This window comes from Mirounga angustirostris, unplaced genomic scaffold, assembly GCF_029215605.1.
Source record: "Mirounga angustirostris isolate CCGP_5_RB_7025 unplaced genomic scaffold, mMirAng1.0.hap1 SCAF_3, whole genome shotgun sequence".
Classification (NCBI taxonomy): Eukaryota; Metazoa; Chordata; class Mammalia; order Carnivora; family Phocidae; genus Mirounga; species Mirounga angustirostris.
Window position 1 is genome coordinate 168,058,114 of NW_026991711.1, and position 24,851 is coordinate 168,082,964.

Genomic DNA, 24,851 nt, shown 5'->3' on the forward strand with positions numbered 1-24,851 from the left:
CTTATGTATTAATTGCTATCACTCATATATAGCAGAATCACTAAAATATTTTTAACTTATGCAAATCAAATGTTCCTCTTAATGGACCAGGTGAGATGGGTGAATCTTAGGACATTTGCATCGTATCTACCCCATTCTAGTTTCCACAACTACCAATTTGTTTTACATTTTGCTGCAGGTGGAGACCTAAAATTTTGTATTTTGAGCACGTTTACTGTCTGGTTCCAATTGCATTTTTGTTTATTTGCTTTTTAATTTTTTTCTTTATTAGAGGGAAATTGTTTCCCAGAATGGGATGGACTCATTTGTTGGCCCAGAGGAACAGTGGGGAAAATATTGGCAGTCCCATGCCCTCCTTATATTTATGACTTCAATCATAAAGGTATTGAATTTTTCTGAAATGATTAATTTGGAACAGTGCTGGGTGGCTAAGGCATGAAAGCCAAGAGATCCAGTGTTTTTCTTCATGTCTTTACAGGAGTTGCTTTCCGACACTGTAACCTCAATGGAACGTGGGATTTTATGTACAGTTTAAATAAAACATGGGCTAATTATTCAGACTGCCTTCGTTTTCTGCATCCAGATATCAGCATAGGAAAGGTAATGATAATTTTTTGTATTTGTGAACCCCACAAGGAAAATGGGATAGTATTTTTATACATTTCTTGATTGCCAACTATTATATATAAAAACCCCTTTATTCTAGGACACAAATGTCCTAAAAGATAAAAACAAGGTTGGAATCTTTTTAGCTATCCAGTTAAGGAATGGTGTAGGACCTGAAACATTCTGGTATTTTCTTGAGGTTAGAGTTATCTGGCTAAGATATATGCATATATACTTATAAGTATGTGTCTTTGTGTATTATGTTATAGTACATTATGTTTACATTATATTATGCTATATTAAATATTTTGCTTAAATATCAAAATAGGTAGTCAGCAACATGATTTATGATTTCTTTTTTGTTACCTATGAATGGCTACATCTCATTTCACTCTATATTCCTAAAGGAGATTTGTATTTTAAAGATGTATTTGTTGGGGCGCCTGGGTGGCTCAGTCGTTAAGCATCTGCCTTCGGCTCAGGTCATGATCCCAGGGTCCTGGGATGAAACCCCACATCAGGCTCCCTGCTCAGCGGGAAGCCTGCTTCTCCCTCTCCCACTCTCCCTGCTTGTGTTCCCTCTCTTGCTATGTCTCTCTCTGTCAAATAAATAAATAAAATCTTGAAAAAAATAAAGATGTATTTGTCATTTCATAAGATTGGCCAGTAGGTGATTTCTTTAGTATATGAAAGATCAGAGTTGTAGAATCAAGGAGAAGCAAAGGGCATCCCATAGGTCTTCCAGATGATACCTTAATTTTACACATGAGTAAACTGAGAACCAGAGATTAGGTGTTAGAGTGACCCAGCTCACTGATGACAGGATCTAAAGCTGAATCCTGATCTCCAAATTCCTCATCAGTGCTATTTGCAGTATAGCAATCATATGTAAATGTTGGAAACTTCTAGATAGTCACTTTTAAGTGATAGGTGATGCTTTAAGTCATGCTTAAATTCCTGTCACTCAGACTTCGTGAGTAAAATACATGATGATATATGCATATGATGTTAGGAGTTAATATGATAAATGGATGTATAAGTGGCTTTTATGGGGATCCTGAGAACAGTCTATCATACATAAACTCTACCAGCAATTTTCTTCATGCTTGATTTTTTTGGAAAGAGGGGGAGTAGGGAGAGCAGTAAGGGAAGCAGTGAGTTGAAGATTTCTTTGATTTTGCACTAATAATCAAGACTTTTTTTTTTTTTTTAAGATTTATTTATTTATTTTTTGACAGAGAGAAAGACAGCGAGAGAGGAAACACAAGCAGGGGGAGTGGGAAAGGGAGAAGCAGGCTTCCTCCGGAACAGGGAACCTGATGCTGGGCTTGATCCCAGGACCCCGGGATCACAACCTAAGCTGAAGGCAGACACATAATGACTGAGCCACCCAGGCGCCCCTAATCAGGACTTTCTTAAGATTTAAAAAATTTATTTATTTGAGAGAGAGAGCAGAAGCAGAGGGAAAAGCAGACTGCCTGCTGAGCGGGGAACCCCCCCCTTTTGGGGCTTGATCCCAGGACCCCGGGAGCATGACCTGAGCCAAAGGCAGATGCTTAAGTGACTGAGCCACCCAGGCACCCAGTAATGAAAGTTTTTATAAAAGCAACAAGAAGTAAAAAAAACAAAAAAAGTGTGCATTGAGAATAAACATCTTTATTGGGGGGAAATAAGACTAAGATTTTTTAAACATCTATTGTCTTGTTCCTTAAATAATTTCCTTATTGTTGGTTTGACAAAATGAGACAGTTACTTTTATTTACTTATTTTTCAGCTTTCATATTTTATTACTATTTTTTAAATTAACATATATTATTTGTTTCATGGGTATGGTTCTGTGATTCATCAGTCTTATATAATACCCAGTGCTCATTACAACACATACCCTTCCCAATGTCCATCACCCAGTTACCCCATCCCCCCAGTCCTCCTCCCCTCCAGCAACCCTCAGTTTGTTTCCTAAGATTAAGAGTCTCTTAGGATTTGTCTCCCTCTCTGGTTTCATCTTGTTTCATTTTTTCTTTTCTTTCCATATAATCCTCTGCCTTGTTTCTTAAATTTCACATATCAGTGAGATCATATGATAATTGTCTTTCTCTGATTGACTTATTTCACTTAGCATAGTACCATCTAGTTCCATCCATATCACTGCAAATGGCAAGATTTCATTCTTTTTGATGGCTGAGTAATATTCCATTGTGTATATACGCCATATCGTCTTTATTCACCTGTCGATGGACATCTGGGCTCTTTCCATAGTTTGTCTGTTGTGGACATTTCTGCTATAAAAACTGGGTGCATGTGCCCCTTCAAATCACTATATAGTGTTTATATCCTTTGGATAAATACCTTGTTGTGCAATTGCTGGGTCATAGGGTAGCTCTATTTTCAAATGTTGAGGAACCTCCATACTGTTTTCCAGAGTGGCTGCACCAGCTTGCATTCCCACCAACAGTGTAGGAGGGTTCCCCTTTCTCCGCATCCCCGCCAACATCTGTCATTTCCTGACTTGTTAATTTTAGCCATTCTGACTGGTGTGAGGTGGTATCTCATTGAGGTTTTGATTTGTATTTCCCTGATGCCTAGTGATGTTGAGCACTTTTTCATGTGTCTGTTGGCCATTTGGATGTCTTCTTTGCAGAAATGTCTGTTCAGTCTTCTGCCCATTTCTTGATTGGATTATTTGTTCTTTGGGTTTTGAGTTTGATAAGTTCTTTATAGGAGACAGTTACTCTTAGTAAAAAGATGGGAAAGAACTCTTCTGATAGGCCATAAGGTTATTAAATTTGTTAGAGTATTATATTTAAAACAGCAGCATACTGTAGAAATTACCATATAATCCATCTCATGTTTAAAGGTTAAATGAACTTCTGCAAAGCAATTTAGCAATATGTGTTTAAAAAACTTCAAAGTGGTCGTATCCTTTGATCTTATAAAGTTACTTCTAAGATTCAAGTATAAGGATTTGGATTGTTGGGAATTGAGTGGACAAAATGTTCTTTGGACCATGGATTTTTATAGTGAATATTCTGAAGAATTTAAGTTTATTCTGAAGAATTTAAGTTTCCAGTGAAGAACCTTCCAGAGAAGGTTAAATAAACTCATATAAATGTTTTTTGTAAAGAGTTTGTGGCCTTAGAAAATTCCTTTGTTATACAGTTAACAGAAAAAAAAAAAATCAGGTAATGAAATACAGTGTTTCTTTTTGGTTGATAGGAATTCAGGAGATCCTCCCCCGCTTTTGTGTTTCACACATTATCCAAATATTTTCTCTTTTCTTTTCTTTCTTTCTTTCTTTCTTTCTTTCTTTCTTTCTTTCTTTCTTTCTTTCTTTCTTTCTTTCTTTTTCTTTCTTTCTTTCTTTCTTTCTTTCTTTCTTTCTTTCTTTCTTTCTTTCTTTCTTTTTCTTTCTTTCTTTCTTTTCTTTCTTTCTTTTTCTCTTTCTTTCTTTCTCTTTCTTTTCTTTTTCTTTCTTTCTTTTCTTTCCTTCCTTCCTTCCTTCCTTCCTTCCTTCCTTCCTTCCTTCCTTCCTTCCTTCCTTCCTTCCTTTCTTTCTTTCTTTCTTTCTTTCTTTCTTTCTTTCTTTCTTTCTTTCTTTCTTCTTTCTCTTTTCTTTCTTCTTTCCAGTAGACTCTACACCCAGCGTGGAGCCCAACATGGGGCCTGAACTTGTGACCCTGAGATCAAGACCTGAGCTGAGACCAATAATCTGACCCTTAACTGACTGAGCCACCAAGGCGCCCCCAAATATTTTCTATAAAAAGTTTTAGTATTTTATTAACTGATAAGAATATGTAGTAAACAGTTTTTTTTAAAGGAACAAGAGGCAAAATCTTTTGCTTTCAGTTAGGAAAAGTAACTGAGTAAGATGCAAAATCAGTAATTTGTAATAACTCATCAGTGAGCTGAGGATGCCAAGAAGTCTAAACGATCCTAAGTCTAGAAGTGGGCAAGCCCTTCCTATAAGAGAAGAGACCCATGACTGCTATTAATCCCTGGGTCTGTAGCAGAAGAGGAACAACCAGGTCATAGAAGGGGATAGAAAGAAAAGAGCCAGGCTCTTAAGCCAATAGTTTTTTTTTTTTTTTTTTAAGATTTATTTATTTATTTGAGAGAGAGAGAGAATAAGCAAGCTGGTGGGGGGGGTGCGTGCAGAGGGAGAGAGAGAATCCTGAAGCAGACTGCTGAGCCAAACGCGTGGCTGGACCCCAAGACCCTGATATCACGACCTTCGCCGAAACCAAGAGTCACTGCTTAACCAACTGTGCCACCTAGGTGCCCCTTAAACCATCTTTTAACAGACAACGGTTAGCATACGGGCTTAGAATCCCAAGTAGTGAGCCCCATTCACAGTGAGCTATCACCCACCAGCCAGTTTTTCCCCATGTGGCCTTCACTGAGTGCGTGGAGGCCATGTGCCAGAGGCTGGGGACAGCACAGGTGGGCTAAGAGAAATTTCCCAAGAGGTGCAAAGTACTCTCAGAGTGAAAGGCGGCAGTTAGCCAAAGTCATGGGACAGAGCAGCGGAGCTGAGAGACATACTTTAAGGCGCATGGTGCATGATTGCTACAGCCCGCATGCCCGGGAGGGGCAGGAAAGCAAAGTAAAATCCCTAGCAACTCAAAAAACTGATGGATAGTTTAAATAGCAGCAATAGTGCTATGGCTTGGAAAATGTCAGGGGGACTAAAATCCACATAATGGCCACTAGAGGCTGCTAGTGCTAAAATCTCGAGGTCAGCTGTACAAGTCTTGATTCTGCTCTCAAAACGCAAAACCAGGATCACAAAAAACATAAAATAAAAACTGCAACAAAGCTCAACTTAGTTTAACAACAGAATAATCCAGCTTCCTTACCCAAGAAACCTGACGGAGGAAGAGGTCTGCCTTTTCAGGCAGTTGACATCATATACTTTAGTCTCTACTGTTCTTTTACTTACAGGGCCTGGAATGTGATACAAAATTGCAAGGCAGGGACCTGAAATCTGGAGTAAAAATAAGAGCAGAAAAAACTAGATGATCCAGATGTTAGAATTTGCAGATAAGTACTTAATAATAACTATTATTAATATGTTAGATGATTTGGTGAAAAAGGTACATAAAACAGATGGGAAAATCAGAGAAAAACTTCAAAAAATAATAAAATGGAAATTCTAAAATTGAAATATTCAATTCCAAAATGAAGAATTCATTTAATATGCTCAATAGCATACTAGATACAGCATGATAAAGATTTAATGCCCTTAAAGAGAGGTCGATAGAAATTTTCCAACTGAATATTAATAAATATTTTAATTTACTTAGGAGAAAAAATAAATTAAAATAACGGAAGCATCTGAGGCTTATGAGACAACATGTAATTGTCTAACACATGTGAAATTAGAGGTAAAGAGAGAGAATTGAACAAAATAAATATCTGAGGAGACAATGGCCAAGAATTTTCTAAGTGGATGAAATAAATCAACCTATACATTCCAGAAATTTAGCAAACCCAAGGCAGGATAAATTAAAAGAAAATCATACTTAGATATATCATAGTTAAACTGCTGTAAGTCACAGTCAAAAGAAAACTTAAAAGTGGACAGAGAAAAAGGGCATATTAGGGAACAGCAATAAAAAAGATGTCTGCCTTTTAGTCAGGAAACAACGGAGGCTGGAATATAATGGGATGACATCTTTAAGGTGATAATATGCATAAAGATAAAGGGAAAATAATGATACTTTTCAGGCAGAAAACATATGACAGAATTCATCTTCATCATACCTTTAGTATAGGAAATGCTCAAGAAACTTCTCTAGGTCAAAGAGAAATATGCCAGATGGGAACATAGATTAGTAGGAAGGAATGAGGAAACCAGAATGGGTATATATATATATGTATACATATATATATATATATATATATATGAATAAAAATGACAGGCTAAAATAATAAACAAAACTGTATTCTTATCATCCTTATTTACTACCGTACTTATATCTATCTTTATATCTTTATAATTCATTTAAAAGTCTATTGACTGCTTAAAGCAAACATAGTAGTCTCTTACTAAGGTTTATAAATTATGTAGACAAAATCTATTATATGTGCTGCTGAAGTGAGCACTATGTAGACAAAATCTAAAAGGGCAAAGGCTGGGAAGCAAAATTGAATATACATTTGTAAACTCTTTATGTAGTTTGTGAAATAGTTCAATATTATTTAAGTGGAGGCTCTGATAAGTTCAGGATGCATAATTTCTAAAAATTAACACAAGTGAAAGATTAAGAAATACTTTATTTATTTATTTATTTATTTGAGAAAGAGAGAGAGAGAGAGAAACAGCATGAGAGGGGATAGGGTCAGAGGGAGAAGCAGACTCCCCGCCGAGCAGGGAGCCCGATGCGGGACTCAATCCCAGGACTCCGGGATCATGACCTGAGCCGAAGGCAGTTGCTTAACCAACTGAGCCACCCAGGTGCCCAAGATTAAGAAATACTTAATTGACACCACACCCCAAATAAAAGGTAAGAAGTAGGTACAAAGGAACAAAGACTGGACATATAGAATGCTAATACCAATGTGTTATATTTAAGCCCAACATAGCAATGATTGTGTTCAATGTAAATGAACTAAACAATCACTTAAAAGACAGAATGGGTAATAAATGTGTAACTTAAGTATATACCGTCTGCAAGAAATGTACTCTAAATATAAAGATACAGATAAATGTGAAGGTAATAGATTTGTTGAAATTAAAAGGGTGGATGAGTTATATGCAGTGCTTACCCTAAGCATAAGAAATGGCTAAGTAGACTTCAAGACAGAGTATTACTAAGTTGGAGGGACATATCAGAGTGGTAAAAGAATCCATTTACCAGAAAGAAATAATGATCCTAAATATGCATGCATTTAGGAGCTTCATATTGCATAACGCAAAAATTGTCAAAGCAAAAGGGAGACATGGTCACATCCCACCACGTTGAAATATATAAAAATACCATTCTCTTAGTAATTGGTAAAACAATTAGACAAAAACTTCCATAGGGTAACCTTTCACACAATTTGACGAAAATGCCACTTATAGAATACAAACACTACAAAATTCACATTCTTTTAAATTACACATCAAAGCTTCTTCAAGATTGAACATATGCTGGACTATAAACAAGTGTCAATAAACCTCAAGATTAAAATCACACAGAGTGTATTTTCTGACTACAAAAGAATTAATTGAAGATCAGTTGAAATAAAATATGTGGACAATTCACAAATTGTTGGAATATATGCCATCCATGGCAAAAGTTTGAACTGAATAATTATGAAAGTTGAATATATCAAAAAATTGGGGGAAACAACAAAAGCAGAGCTTGAAGGAGATTTATAGCTTATCATATGCTTGATTAAATATAGCTTAACTATATGCTTAATTATAGCTTAATTAGAAAAGAAGAAAGGTAAGCATTCAGTAATCAAAGGTTCTGCATTAAGCTGTACAATGTAATACATAGATCAACCACCAAAAGCATTATACAAAAAGGGACATCAAAATGGAATTCCACAAAATGTTCAAGTAACCCACAGGGTGGCAGGAAAAATTAAACAGAGAAATGAAAAATAGAACAATAGAAAATAAAAAAATAAAATGATGGACTTAGCCTTAACATATCAATATTATATTTTAAAAAATGGTCTAATTATACCAATTAACAGAGATTGAAAAATTTATTAAAAAATGTGAACAAGGGATGCCTGGGTGGCTCAGTTGGTTAAGCGTCTGCCTTCAGCTCTGGTCATGATCCCAGAGTCCTGGGATCGAGTCCCACATTGGGTTCCTTGCTCAGCGGGGAACCTGCTTCTCCCTCTACCTGCTGCTCCCCCTACTTGTGCTCTCTCTCTTTCTCTCTGGCAAATAAATAAATAAAATCTTTATAAAAAAAAATGTGACCCAAATGTAAGCTGTCTACAAAGTTTGAAACATTTTATATATACTGATATACATAGGTTACATACATACCATGCAATACTATTCAGCAATAAAAAAGAATAAACTTGATCTATACAACAGCTTGAATGTATCTTGAGGTCATTATTGTGAGTGAAAAAAGCCAATCTCAAAAGGTCACATACTGTATGATTCCATTTCTATAACACTTACGAAGTGACAAAATTATAGAGGTAGAAAACATTAATGGTTGCTAGGTGTCAGGGATGCTGGGGAAGAGGGGTCTCTGGGTGACTTTAAAGGACAGCACAAGGCGGGTCTTGAAGGTGTGTACAATGGTTCTGTATCTTGACTGCAGTGCTGGTTACAAAAATTTACATATGTGATAAAATGACACAGAACTATAAACACACAAAGCGCACCATGTCAAATTTCTGCCTTTGATATTTTAGTGTAATTATGTTAAGATGTAACCATTGGAGAATACTGGGTGAAGGATAAATGGCACTTTTTTACTATCTTTTCCAGTTCTTGTGAATTTATAATTTCTTTTGAAAATTACAAAGGAACGGACCATTGATTCATGTAACAATATCGGTGAATATCAAAAACAGTATGTTGACAAAAAGAGTATATACTAAGTATATACTATCTAATTCTAAGAAGTCTAAGAACAGTCAAAAAGTACATGAAGTACAAGAACAGGTGATGCCAATTTGTGATGACAGAAACTGGAACAGTAGTTACCTGGGAGTGAATGGTGGGTGGTTTTTTGGCTGGCAAGTTGCACGGCAAACATGGCTTGTCAAAGCCCATCAAAGTGCTCACTTAAGACCTGTATATTTTATTTCATGTAAATTACAGCTCAATAAAAAACTTAAGGAAAACTAGAAATAATATTCCAAAAATGACAGACTATTTTTACTAGTTTCCTCTTACAATAGCCCTGTAACACGTTTTGTTTACTTCAACTATCACGTTAGGTATACAATTCCCATTGATTAAAATGGACAGCACAAAAATTCACGAAATAAATATTGCAACATTTAATTTGACTTCACTCAAGCAAGAAATGCTGAATATTATTATTATTATTACATCTTTAACTCTGACTTGAGGGGTGTCTGGGTGGCTCATTTGGTTAAGTGTCTGCCTTCGGCTTAGGTCATGATCTCAGGGTCCTGTGTGGGGCTCCCTGCTCAGCGGGGAGCCTGCTTCTCCTTGTGCCTTCCTCCTGTTCATGCCCCCCCCCCTCTGTCTCAAAAAAATAAATAAAATCTTAAAAAAAAACCCAAACCCTCTGACTGGAATTTAGGAAATAAAAGAAAGGCCGGATGAATAATCTATGTTATATAAATGTGGTAACACACTGCCTGTCTCTAAACAGGAAGAAGCATGATTTTTATCTACATCTACTTGTTAAAAGCTATTTTTCTAATTAAATCTCTTCCCCTCCAGCAAGAATTCTTTGAACGCCTCTATGTCATGTACACAATCGGATATTCGGTCTCCTTTGGTTCCTTGGCTGTGGCTATTCTCATCATTGGTTACTTCAGGTGAGTGATTCCCAATCCCTTTCTCCATGAAGGGACAGGTTCTGTGTCCTACGCATAGAAGACGCTGAGGTCTCACAATTTCTGGCCCAAATACTTTTCCCAGCACAAGTTTTTGAATTCAGCCTAGTGTTATAATATTATTTGGCTTTGAAAATTTATTTTTCATGAGGAAATTCAGGGTTTTTATTATTGTTGTTTAAAAACTAAAAAAAAAAATCTTTAAAAATATCAAAGCAGTATGAAACCATTAAGCCTATAGACCTGCGCTACAGTGTATTTGTTTGCAAAGGGCTGCAGAGTAGAGCAGAATGAGCTACAAAGATTTTCATTCATGATGCAAAGACTTCATTCTTCCCAAATGATTTTGGTGCCATTGGACAGAAATTCATTTTAAATAATCTCCCAAATGATCTGGTATTGTATCTAAAGAAGTTGTATTTATTGCTTCTGTTATGGTTTATTTTTATCCACTGAAACTTTTGCCCAATTCAATACAATTTAATGTAAATCAGTACAAAATTTTGAGCACCAATATCGAGATAAAACAGTGCACAACATGGGGTGCCTGGGTGGCTCAGTCATTAAGTGTCTGCCTTCGGTTCAGGCCACGATCCCAGGATGCTGGGATCGGGCCCCGCATCTGGCTCCCTGCTCGCAAGGAAGCCTGCTTCTCCCTCACCCACTCCCCCGCTTGTGTTCCCTCTCTCGCTGTGTCTCTCTCTGTCGGATAAATAAATAAAATCTTTAAAAACAAAACAAAACAAAAAACAGTGCACAACATGCATGGGAAATGTGTACTCATGATGCTTGCAGCTGGCTTGTGATACACATAGCTGAGAAAACAGTGTACAATGTGAGAAATGGTATGATTCAGGTGGTGTATGGTAATTGGGAAGGCAGAGTATGGGGATGAAGTGAAATCTCAAAAGATGCATGACTGTAAATAAGATTTAACCAAAAGAGAACACTGGGGGGCAGAATTCCAAACCTAAGTTTAGATCAAAAGCATGGACTATTTGAGAAAGCAGAGTTTGGGTGCAGCTAAGTGATGGGCAGTGAGACTGGAGTGGTAAGCAGGGTTGAGAGTGTTTTGAGACCTGTGGGTTATATGAAGAAATTTGAACTTTACCCTAAGAGTGATGAGGAGCCATTGAAGGATTTTAAGCAGAAAAGTGACAGGAAAGTCACCTGTGAGGTGGAGTGTGAGTTGGTGGGAGGCATGATAGGAAGCCCATTTGGAAGAGGCTGTTAGAGTAACTCAGGACAAGAAGATGGTGGCCTGGCCAAGGGCAGTGGCTTTGAGGATTGGATAGAAAGGGAAGATCTTGAGGTATATTAATTAAGACAATACAATTTTAGGAATTTAGTGCTAACTTATGCGTGGAAAAAGGAATGAGGGTAGATGACATATTTAAAAAACAAAATGTTTTATATTTTGTTTCCTATCATCTTACAATCCCCTCTTCCTCGAAATTTCTTATACCTATTTTCGCTGTTTTTCTCTTTGGATTTATCGCTACCTAATGTACTATCTGATGTTTTACTTATCTTTTTATTGTTTATTTCTTTTTCTTTTCTTTTTATTTTTTATCTCTCCCTCTAGAATGTAAAGCCACATGAGAACATTTATTTATTTATTTTTTGCTCATTGTAGCATTCTTAGTGGTTGTAATGTACCTGATATATAGTGATGCTTAATATATATTTGTTGAATTAATAAATAAATGACTAGTTTAATATTCCAACTACTTCTTCTAAAGCAATTACTCATCTTATGACAGTATAGTTTATATATCCAAAACTTTTTCTTTATTGATTCACTAGTCCATTGACACAACAAGCTTTTTCTCTGCCATATATGATAGACTCTTTTTAGTATTGATGGAGGACAAATTAAGATATGTTACAGACTAGAAAAGCAGTATATATGAGAGACTGACTCATTAAATGATTATCAAATAAAATATTGTTAATACTATAATACAGTCTTTTTTTTTTTTTTAAAGATTTTATTTATTTGACAGAGAGAGAGACAGCGAGAGCAGGAACACAAGCAGGGGGAGTGGGAGAGGGAGAAGCAGGCTTCCTGCCAAGCAGGGAGCCCGATGTGGGACTCGATCCCAGGACCCTGGGATCATGACCTGAGCTGAAGGCAGACGCTTAACGACTGAGCCACCCAGGCGCCCTAATACAGTCTTTTATAAAGGGTTTTGGGAACACCAAAGAGGCTAAAACTGACTAGATAAGAGAGACTTCCCAGAACACACTGACATGTGAACTGATATTGCAATGATGAGAAGGAATTCAGTATATTCCAGATGATGGGAACAGAATGTGCAAAACTGAGAGGTAGGGAGGAGCAGGGTAGACTCTGGGAACATAGAAGAGTCCCATGTGAATGCATGATTTGATGCATAGGGTGGAGTGGCCATATAGGAATGACTAGGAAGAAACTAGATTTTGTGGCACTGGTTTTGCTGGTCTTTGTCAAAGGCTTTGAATTTTATCTTGTAATGGTAGAGAATAGGGAGATAATGAAGTTTTTAAAGGAGAAGGGGAACACAGATTTGTGGAATTATGGAGGGGTTCCTCAAGAGAGCCTTGTGAAATTGGCTTGGCAGTATTATCCTATTTTACAGACCAAGAAACTGAAGTTCAGCGTCCAAGGTCACAAAGTTATAGGTGGTATGGCTGGAAACAGAACTGTCATCTTCCAATTCCTGTCCAGAGTTCATCACATTATACTAAGTGTAGCTCTGGTTGTTCAGAATAATAGATGAATATTTATGAGAAAAAAAGCTACATAGGGTTTCAGGAGGATACAAATCACTAAGTAGTAATTCTTCAATTTACATAGTAATTTATCACTCTGTTTAACAAATTCTTTCTATATAATACTTTTTTTTTTTAAAGATTTTATTTATTTGACAGAGAAAGCACAAGCAGAGGGAGAGAGAGGGAGAAGCAGGCTCCCTGCTGAGCAAGGAGCCTGATGTGGGACTCGATCCCAGGACCCTGGGATCACGACCCGGGCCGAAGGCAGCCTCTTAACCAACTGAGCCACCCAGGCATCCCTCTATATAATACTTTTTATATAACTACTATACTGTATAGCAGAATGTTACACAAAAATTTCAGAAACTCTTCTGTTTCACAAAACAAGATAGTTTTTTATTAAGACAGTAAGTAGTGTTGAGTCTTCTAAAAATCAATACCTACTTAGATACTGTGATAGCGCTATTCACAGTCAATAATTTCCACAGATACCCGATAACCCTATATGGTCAAATCCCACTCACCTGTGAAGACACTCCCCAAAGGGAATTGATTAATGAGGAGGATTGTCTGGGCAGAATGGACACGTATACATGTCCCCACCATACTAACAAAATAACATTTCCAAAATGTCTAAATTTAGCTCATTCTCAGTTGGCCTACCCCTACTATATTATGAAATGTAAAAATATATTATTGGATTAAAAATTTTTTTACTCTCTTACACTTATGTACTTTGTCCTTTCTGGAAGAGAAGTAGTAATATGGTGATCATTGTACAGGAAAGTTGTACTGTCTTGCAGTCAAATAATGGTAGAGCTGGGACAGATTCTACAACCCTTTCTTAAGAGTGTTTTTAAGAAAAGATATCTTTTGGAGTTAGCTTTTTGTACAGGAAATTAGTAATACTATATCTACTCCTATGTATGTTATGGTTTAACTTGTGTCTAAGATTCTTTTATGAACCCAAGCTTTTTATGTTAAAGTAAGCTTGTTTACTCTTTAACATTACTAAGACATAAAGTTGTGTAATGTTATCAAAATATTTACTTTTTCTTGTAGAGTATGTGTTGAAAATGTGAAAGCTCCACTTTAAAAAAAAAAGATCTTGGGCGCCTGGGTGGCTCAGTTGGTTAAGCGACTGCCTTCGGCTCAGGTCATGATCCTGGAATCCCAGGATCGAGTCCCACATCGGGCTCCCTGCTCGGCAGGGAGTCTGCTTCTCCCTCTGACCCTCACCCTTCTCCTTCTCTCTCTCTCTGTCATTCTCTCTCTCTCAAAAATAAATAAAAAAAAAATAATAAAAAAAAGATTTTATTTATTTGAGAGAGAGTGAGCAAGTGAGAGAGAGAGAGAGAGGGAGATAGAGCAGAAACAGGGCAAGAGGGAGAAGCAGACTCCCCACTAAGCAGAGAGTCCAATGTGGGACTCGATCCTAGGACCCTGGGATCATGACCTGAGCCCACGGCAGACGCTTAACTGACTGAGCTACCCAGATGCCCCTGAAAGCTCCATTTTTAAATAATATCAAAATGGTTCTCCAGTAGTCATAACTTATTATTACTTTAATATATATTTTAGTATAATGCTTTAGTTTAATATAGCACAATAGTTAACTCTGCAAAATCGGGATAAATATAGTAGTAGATCAGGTTAAATTTGAAATTATTTCTCAAAAAGTTACATTTTAGTTTTTGATCCCAGTTGTTTCAACTGGAAATAGATAGTAATGGGTTTCTGTCTTTGTTCAGGCTTACCATATTTTCTTCTTTTTTGTTACATTTATGTATTTTCTTTACCTATATCTAATTTCATCCAAATCTAAATACTGAATATTTTCTCTCCATAGACGATTGCATTGCACTAGGAACTATATCCACATGCACTTGTTTGTGTCTTTCATGCTGAGAGCTGTAAGCATCTTTGTCAAGGACAAAGTGGTCCATGCTCACATAGGAGTAAAGGAGCTGCAGTCCCTGTTGATGCAGGATGACCTACAAAATTCCATAGAAATGCCTTCTGTGGACAAATCAAAATATGTAAGTGTTTTCACCATTTTCTCTCATTACTGATTCCTATAACATTACAGACAAGTACAGTTTTACAGGCCACTAAATCTTATCTTGTTTTGGTTTATGTAATCTCTGAATTAACCAAGATAGATGACTAATTTATATAATGATATTTACTACCTCGATTCTGTCCTTAAGCTTTATGCCTAATTACTCATCATCTTAGACTATTAAAAGTCTTGAGCTCTTTCCATAAGAATATTCTGGCATGGGGACTTCAAAAATCACATGACTGGAGTGCATTTGATGTGGAGCTCATACTAGCTTTCATGGCTTACCGTGTTCAGAAGTAAAGAGCCCACTTGCAAAACCAGAAGTGTGTTATTTTAAAGCCCACAACATTTACCTTCTTTATTGTAGATTCAGACTTGTTCCAATATAAGATTCCAGGGTACTTGATTCTACTCTGAAATGTCCTGGTGTTGTTTAGTAAATAGAATCACTCAATAATTAAGTTAATTAAATCACTGATGTGCTGTATCTGGGAATTAAGTATAATAGATTATATGTCTTGATAGTATGAATTAATGCCCTTTCTGTGGCTTTGGCCTTTGCCCTGTAACTTTGTAGTCCCTGCTGATTCTGATTCTGTGCTGGTTTTGGTGACTTGTTTTATCCCATAGAATGAAATGGAAGTGATGGTGTGCTGGTGAAGGGTAGAATTCTGTGAATGAGCCTAGCCAAGATTAGCAGAGGCTGGCCCAGATCAGCAGAATCACTGAGCCAATGCATAGATTCATAAGATGTAGTAAATGCTTATTATTTTAGCCATTGACTTTTGGGGCATAAGAAAGATGAGAATAAAATAAAATCATGGTAGAATAATGGCTAATATTTTCTTCTTTATGCTGTTCTGTATTTTCTAATTTTCTCTGATGATCAAGTATTACTTTCATAAATAGGAAAAATCAAAGAAAAGTGATTTTTTGGTAACTTCTAAAGGAAAAATATCTTATTTTAAGAACAGAATCGAGCCCATAGTCTTAGAGATGCTGTCTTAAAATAACTTTGTTCTGGTCTCATTCAACAGTCTTGGCTTTCCTACATACAGGAAACAGATCATAAAAAAGAAATACAGAACTATTTTTTCATGGTGTGTTGCATGTAGTATAATTAAGAGTTCTAATATGATGCAATTCTGGTTTATTTGTAACAGATTGGGTGCAAGATTGCTGTTGTGATGTTCATTTACTTCCTGGCTACAAATTACTATTGGATCTTGGTGGAAGGTGTCTACCTGCATAGTCTAATCTTTGTGGCATTCTTTTCGGACACCAAATACCTCTGGGGCTTCATCTTGATAGGCTGGGGTAAGGTATTTATGTCTCCTTTCCCTTTAAACTGGATTATGGATTTCTGTTAAACCTATTGATGTGGGAAACAAAGGCAAAAGAAAAAATTAAATTTCCTTACTACTTACAGCCCACTGACAAGTCCTTGAAACAGGCAGAGTGACATTCCTCTAGGAACTCTTTATCTCTACCCCATAAGATACATGTTAGCAATCATCCTCCAAGCATATGGCCCACTGATATTCATCTGAAGAGTCTCAGGACTGAGTTTTTACTAAACAGAAATAAATGACCTTTTCTTAACAATAGCTAGACCCCTCAGGGTCCTGGAAACCTTGTTTCCAAAATTCCTTAGGGACTCATCCTGGCCTTAACCCCCTCCGAACTTGAAAGTGTACAATCAGACACCTGTCACAACCCCGGGGCAGCTCTTTCTGCCCACGGGTCCTGTCCCCGTGCTTTCATAAAACCACCTTTTTGCACGGAAGAAGTCTCAATCTTGAGTGTTTGCTCTGAACCCCAACATTTTCCTATATCACTTATCATTAGCATACTTTCAGCTATTTTCCTGAAATCTCTCCCCATCTTACCTTTATATCTCCTTCTTTCTCTTCCATTGTTCATTGGGAAAGGTTATTAAGATCAAGTCTAAAATCCTCCCAGTGGTAACAAACTTTTCATCTTTAATTTACGGTTAGGGTTCTTAGGTCAGATTCTTGAGAGAATTCTTTGGTGGAAATATAAGAGAACACACTGAGAACTGCTATGCTCATGTCTTATGTCAATGTCCTGATTTAGCAATAATTTCATCCTAAATATTTTGATTTTTAAATTTCTAAGCTATAGTGATGAATTGTTGATTTGTATTTTTAGGCTGTATGATGAGAATACCAGAAATGAATTTATAAGACCATCTTGACTTCATTTAATGATACAAATTACAAACTAATTATGTAGACTTACCATGTCTTTTGGAAGGAAATAATTCAAATTGCTTTCTGCATAAGTAATTTAAAAAAAAATGATATTTAGCTCACATTCCAAAAATGCCTTCTCAGCACTACACTGGACTAGGCACTAACTCAACATGACATGGGGAAAGGATGTTGCTTGTTCAAATTTAAGAGAAATTGAAACTCATATGTGGTTACAATTAAGAAGCCTCATGATCAACAATTGCAGATCTCCATTGTTATTTTTATATCCACATTATAAGGGGCTCAGTATAAGAAAAAAATTAACTGAGTGGCTCAAGATTAAATTTGAAGGTTTTTTTTTTCTCCTCCAAAATAAGAATATTTCTTTGCTTGCTTGGCTTTAATATTGTTTTTTTAACATTTGAAAATATGGAGTAGGGAATATTGAATTTCCTGCTAGTTAATGAGTAACCTTTTAGAAGACAAAGGGTCTATTTACTGTAATATTTCATTTATTATGAAATTATTGTGAATAAAGTTGTATTTCTGAAGGCAGCTTGTCTGTTTTAAAGCTCTCCCTTTGACTAGCAGTTACTAAAAACATAAAAAAAATAAAAAGGATATTTTATTTTTTAGGGTGCTTTGGAAATTTCCTGAATAGTTTTTGGTAGTTTGCCTTCAAATCAAAATTATATCTGTGTACCAGTGATGTGGGCAACAAAGGCAGAAGAAAAACTATTAAATTTCCTTACTACCTACAGCCCATTGACAAGTCCTTAAAACAGGCAGAGTGACATTCCCCTAGGGACTCAACTGCTTCAATGTTAATACTTTGCTAAGAGCAAAAGGCAATCCTAGCCTAAGCCCCTCATCCTCCAGGATCCTCTAAGTCTACTTTGACGTATAAAAATTCCTTTGGGAATTTCCTTTACCTCTGAACCCCCCAAGATACGTGTTGGTAATCATCCCCCAAGCATATGGCCCACTGATATACATCTGAAGGTATCATGACTAAGGTTTTATTAGACGGTAATAAATGACCTTTTCCCAACAATAGCTAGTCCCTTCAAGGTCCTGGAAACCTTGCTTCCAAAATTCCTTAGAGACTTACACTATCCCTAACCTCCTCCCAACTTGAAAGTATATAATGGGCCGCTCCTCATGACCCCTGTGCAGGTCTTTCTGCCCATGGGTCCTGTCCCTGTGCTTTAATAAAATCACCTTTTTGCACCAAAGACGTCTCAAGAATTCTTTCTTGGCCGTTGGCTTCAAACCTTAACGTCTTTCTTACATCACCAACATAATTACCAGAAGTTGGTAAAGGTGTTGATAGAAAATTCAACAATGAATGTAGACATTTGTCTGAGTTACATTTTATATTTTGGATTTCTACACCACTGGTCATACATAATAAATTCTTTTTTTCTCTGTGTACTTAGTGGCTTGATAGCCAACTCCTCCAGAACTCTTACTTGGTCTCTACTGATGTGATTTGAAGTGGGGTTCCTGAGTGAATGGTCAAGAAGGAATTCTTGAGACATTTTTCAGTGCAAAAATGTGCTTTTATTAAAGCTCGGGGACAGGACCTCTAGGCAGAGCAGTTCTGGGATTGTGAGTTGAAATTGATTATATACTTTGGAGTTGGGGGAGGTAAAGACAAAGGAAGTTTCCAAAAGGATTTTCATATGCTAAAGAAGATTTACAGGATTCTGGGGGCCTAGCTATTGTCAAGCTAAGGTTGTGTTTTCCCTCTAGCAAGGCATTAACATTAAGACAGTTGGGAGTTCCTGGAGGAATGTCATATTCTGCCTGCCTCAAGTATTTGTCAGTGGGGTGCAAGTTATAAAGAAGTTTAATTTTATCTACATTTCCTTTTGCCTTTGTTCTTCACATCCTCTATCACTCAGTCGGTTCCTCTTTAAAGTCAGAAGTTTGTTTCACTTAAACCCGAGAAACTAGTTTTCAGACCTTTCTATGAAAGACAGAATGAAAAAAAAAGTCCAGTGAGCTTCTATATGCATATGAATTTCTTCCCTTCCTATACAAATTTACTGATTTGTTGACAAGAACTTTAGCATTGGAATGATGACTACAGTAGAAGCATCATTACTTGAAGTGTTCTTTTCATCAAATGGTTTAAGAACAAACAAGAAAGCAAGTAGGCTTCCCATGGAAGCTTGCCTTGAAAAACATTTTACATGCGATATATCCACACACACTTAATCACAATATAAAACACTAATAACCAATCTTTATGGAATTATGGTTCCACACTTGGTCTACCTTCTGATTCTTTGTTTGCAACTCCACTAAAAAAAATTCTCTAGGCTAGGGTGTCTATAACTATAGTAATATTCTCTAAAGAATATCTCCCCACTACTGAGGTGCCTGGGTAGCTCAGTCCGTTAAGCATCCAACTCTTGGTTTCGGCTCAGGTCATGATCTCAGGGTCATGATCTCAGGGTCGTGAGGTCGAGCCCCCGGTGAGTCCTTCCTCGAGCCCTGCATCAGGCTCCATGCTCAGTTCAGAGTCTGCTTGAGATTCTCTGCCTCTGCCCTTGACCCTTCCCCCACTCATGAGCGTGCATGCACGCATGCTTTCTCTCTTTCTCAAATAAATAAATAAAATCTTTAAAAAAAGAGTATCCCTCCATTACTTAAATGCAGCTACTATTTAATGAATTAAATACCTAAGTCTATTTGATTAATAGACTATTTTTCCCTTAGCACTGACAGTCTGATTTTAGAATCATTTTGATTTCTGACTCATTTTTCTAAATTCCATTAAGAAAATCAATGATCAAAAAACATTATAGCTGCTTTGCATGATCCTTTGCTAGAGTAATTTAGAGTGAATCCAATTTCATATTTTCTTCCAATGATGTGATTTATTAGTTTAGCTAGAGAAGAGAACTTACTTGGATTCCTTTGTTATTATTCATTGGACCCAATCATGATAACTTTAAGCTCTCTTCAGCTAAATAAATAGAACTTTATTACTCACCTTATAGTGATGTGTGGAGCTATATTATTTACATTGATTTTGCTGATTCTTGAGAATAAATTGGAAGGGAAGGAAATTACAATCTAAAGAGGAAATTACAATCTAAATGTTACTGACTCTTAGTAAATTGAAGGCAAATGTTTAAAATAACTGTTTTTACACATCTTCATCCCCAAACAAGATGTATAGAAGAGTAAAGGCAAATTCCAATGATGACTATAGTTTTCTTTCAACCAACCACATTCTTAATTTTCCCTCTTCTTGCCTCAATTTTCTCATAAATAAGGCACTTTATTCTTGGTTCCATTTTCTTCCAAGTACATATTATTTTTTCTATATATTTAATTCTATATTTATAAGGTGTCAGTCTTATTTCTTGATTCCTAATGTGGTAATTTGCCTCTATATTAGCAACCATTCTTAAGTTTCAGCTGTCAAATAAGATGCCAGAATGTACATATTATCATATGAGATCACCTATCCTGATTATATCATGTAGTCATGTCTCCGTTGCCAAGCTTTCTTGTAGAATATTTTCACATTCTGTATTCTCTGAAAATAATCAGGAAAAGATTATACATTTCCAGTTTTATTATCTTTTATCAGGTGATCTCAATTCAGCAAATATTTTTTGATTATCCCATTGGCAGTAAATATAATTGAAATACAGAGATATGTGTTGAAGTCTCTGCACACAATAAACATGCAGTCTGACCCAGTAGGTTATTTTGTTTTGTGTTTGCCTGTTCTGATCATACATATTATATTCAAAATATTTAATTTATAAGATCTGTTCTCCAAAAAATTGTTTAGAATAGCCAATATAATACCTTTACACAGTTAAAAATCTTCAACTGGCTTCAAGCAAAATTTAAAAACCTAGAAAAGCTATTTCTCCCTTTCCTTATGATTTTTAATGCCATTACTAGTTCTACTGAATGTTGCCTTAAAGTTAAAATTATATTCAACAATTAGAGTCAATAAAAGATCGATATTTTAACCCTACTTTATGAAAAATACAGAATTTGAATCTCTCTGCTTATCATTTTCCCCAATCTTTTTAGATGTAATTTGGAGTTTTACTCCTAACTATTTAAGATTATATAGATTATTACCTCTTTAAAAGAAAACAAATTATAGTCACATTTAGATTTACATTTGTAGCAGTTATGTAGATTTATCTCAGTGAGTTCACCTGGTTTCGAAATTTCACTTCATCTCCATCAATTTGATCTTTTAAGTTTCTGCCCCCTGGCAATATTTAATTCAGTAAACATATTTTCTTTTTTATTGTAGCTCTTCTGTTTCAGATTGGTCCTTTCCCACAGTGCCTTACTCTTCTTCTAGAACATTTTTTTGGACTATAAATTAGATATGTTTTTAAAATATTTCTTTTGTTTCCTGTAGCAATTCCATCTCAGGAGGAGGTAGCTCTTCTAAAGTTTCATAAATTGACATCTTCTTTGTAGCAATGGAAGACTTTCATAGGCTTTGCAATTTTCCTGAAAGAGAGTTGTACTCATTCAGTATTGGCTTAGAGTCCCATGAAAGTTGAGAACAATTCTGCCAAAATCATATGGAGGTACTTCTTGGTTCCTTAAAGGATGAAACATAGGTGATGGGTATTGAATTCCAGCATTCTATGATGAGTAGTGAGGGAACTGGAAGCATAGCCTAGAGCTTCATGTCTGAGCAGTCACCATAGATGGATTCCTAGGGGCATCAAGGTTTCTGGTTGGTAAGATACACAGTATGTCTGTAGCAAAGCTAGGCATCCTATGTCATGATGGGTCTCTAATTTTTAGAACTAACTTTACTCTTTATGGTCAACCTGTGATTTTACAATACTACAGTAGGACCACTGGAGGAGGGTAAGGCTGAGGTATGGTTTTATGAAGCTTCTAAAATATCTAAAACAAGATGAAACTACATAGGCCAAGATGAGAACATCCTTTTTACCCTCTATAACTTCAAAGCATCTCTGTCTTATGCAGTGGGTTGCTGCATAAGTTTTTATTTGAAGGAAGGGTTTAATTGCTAAAACATTTTGACTACTATTAGTTAGTCCAAAACTTCATTTCAAAGGAGAGTAGTAATGGAGCTACATGAGTACCCATATCTACTTATTTTTAGACTAGAGATTGCCTCCCTCTCAGATGTCTCTTATTTATACTGACATTTTATGAAGATAGCTCTCAAGGTAAATGCATATATTGAGTGACATTCAAATTTACATTAAATTTACTTACATTAGCACTTGGACTTAAAATAACATCTAAATCTCAAACATTTTCCCCTGTATTTATGTGTTCTAAATTATATAATAATATGATACTAAGACTGGTGATGCAAAATCCTTACATCCCAGAGTGGTTTTAATTCTTTTTCCTCCGTGGTTGCCTCTGTGCTAGTGTTGTGAGTGAGAGTCTTCCAAGATGATGAGAAAAGTAATTTTATTAAGACATGGTATCTGATATAAGTTGTTTGTTATATTATTATCTAAAACAGAATTCCAACTCAAGCACCATTGATCAATGTGTATAGAACATCATTCAGGAAATTGCTTGATTGGGAGATTGTAAAGGAAGCAAAAGATAAAGACCTGGAAATGAGAAAATGTGAAAGTTCTGATCAAAGACAGATACTTTTTAAAGATAGCCAAGGCAGCAGAACAGTAATGGGAGCTACCTCAGGCCTTTTTGAACCACCCTGTCAGAAGGAGCTCTACCCCATTATTCAGCATCATTCTTGTTTTTAATTCATAGCGCTGGTTGAACCAAAGTTATGTTATTAATTTTATATCTCCTTCCAGAATATGCTTCAGAAAAACAGGGATAGTGTTGATCTGTTTATTGTTTTATCTTCTGAAACTAGAACAATCCTTGACATATACGTGGGCACTTAATAAATGGTTACATGATAGATGGATGGATGGATAGGTAGGTGGGTAGATACGTAGATGGATAGAAAGATAGATAAAATATGTGAACTGAACCTAAGAAATAACCAGAATTGGTAGATCTATTTTGACAAAAACAGTTTCCTGGAACATAGAATTCGAACATATTTTTTTATGATGTTTGAAATTTAGATGTTCTATGCAAACAGTAAATAAAATTCGAATGTGGAATCATGAAATTAAGTGGGCACACAGTCAGGCTGAGGCTAGATTCAATTAGATGATCACTGAGGGAGCCAAAAAATTTTCTATTGCAGTGTATCATCTTATTTTCACTTTTAATATTGTTTTTCTTCATCTGAACCTATTCTTTTTCACTTTTTTTCCAAAAAAAGAATATTTGAAAAATTACAAATGTGTTTTTAAAAGTAAAGAATTTAATATTGTGCTTAATAAAAAATGTTCTAAGTTAGATTAAAACTTTTTCTCTCCCTTTTAAGGTGCTTCTTAACTTCTGCAGTGTGTCCATTATGCTCTCTCTTTCCTTTCTTTAAACCACTTTCATAAATTCCACAGAATGAGAAGTTGTCCATTAAATCCTTTGGTCCTGTTTTGTTGTGTTCCATAAAAGTTATGATTTGTGATTTTTTGTGGGTGATGTCAGAGTCCAATCAACTATAACATGAACTGAACAGTCAGCCTTTACCGTGGGTAGCCTTTTCAGACTCGTGGAAAGTCAGTGTAATGGATTTGACATTGCAAGCTCACGAGGTGTTTAACATTTATGAGGGATGCATATCTCACACTCAAATCACCAAAATCACATAGCGGCCACCCTTCCCTATGGTCTAAATGCATGCAAATGCTTGTCTTGAGCCAATATGAACCCCCCAAAAAGAAGAGGCTAAACTGATTAAAACTTCCCAATTTTATAACTTCTCAGCATAGCTTCTCTATGGCTTGCATTTTTAGAATGGCTAAGTTCTAATTTTTTATATGACATCAGCCTCCCTGCTGCTCCTCATGAAGTCTGTCATGTTGCTTCACTCCTTCCTGAAAGCATGTAGCTGTCAGTGTGGCAAGAGTCAAAGCCCAGTGCTCCAGCCGCTGCTTGCTTCTGGCCCCAAGATCTTCCTTCCCCTCCAGTGTAGCTTGATCCTACATCCCTCAGGGTAAAATTGGGCCAACCTTCTACCTTTAGACTTTTAGGAACAAATGACAACAATGTACCTGGCTCATTTTTTGAGTGGACAAGATGAAAACCAAGTGGAATTTCTTGTTGAGATATCAACATTTTTCATTTCTGTTTTTCTCTCTCAACTTTTTTTTTTTAAAGATTTTATTTATTTATTTATTTATTTGAGAGAGAGAGAGAGAGAAACAGCATGAGAGGGGATAGGGTCAGAGGGAGAAGCAGGCTCCCCGCTGAGCCAGGAGCCCGATGCGGGACTCCATCCCAGGACTCCAGGATCATGACCTGAGCCGAAGGCAGTCGCTTAACCAACTGAGCCACCCAGGCGCCCCTCTCTCAACTTTTAATAGTATATTCTTATGTGTGCAGAGTATGAGATTAAAAATTCCCTTCATCTTACAGTAAATACAGTTTCTGAATCTCTTTTTGATCGCAGGGTTCCCAGCTGCATTTGTTGTGGCCTGGGCTGTCGCACGGGCAACTCTGGCTGATGCAAGGTGAGTGAAAAAGGAGAGGTAAGGAGAGCACCTCAGATTTTCTCAAGACTCAGGCTTCCTGCCTGGAATTGACACTTGCTGCTACTGTTGATTACATGTCCCCTCAGGGATGTCATG

At 36.3% G+C, this 24,851-nt stretch overlaps 1 protein-coding gene across 1 annotated transcript in view; it reads left to right on the plus strand.

The window, feature by feature from the left end:
* The first annotated feature begins 478 nt into the window (after positions 1 to 478).
* Positions 479 to 24,851, plus strand: part of PTH2R (parathyroid hormone 2 receptor) — a 52,661-nt gene continuing 28,288 nt past the window's right edge. The window contains exons 1-5 of the mRNA XM_045867353.2: positions 479 to 600; positions 9,989 to 10,086; positions 14,711 to 14,900; positions 16,090 to 16,243; positions 24,674 to 24,734. Coding sequence (XP_045723309.1) covers positions 523 to 600; positions 9,989 to 10,086; positions 14,711 to 14,900; positions 16,090 to 16,243; positions 24,674 to 24,734 — 581 coding nt within the window. The 5' untranslated portion in view covers positions 479 to 522. The remainder of the gene's footprint in view (positions 601 to 9,988; positions 10,087 to 14,710; positions 14,901 to 16,089; positions 16,244 to 24,673; positions 24,735 to 24,851) is intronic.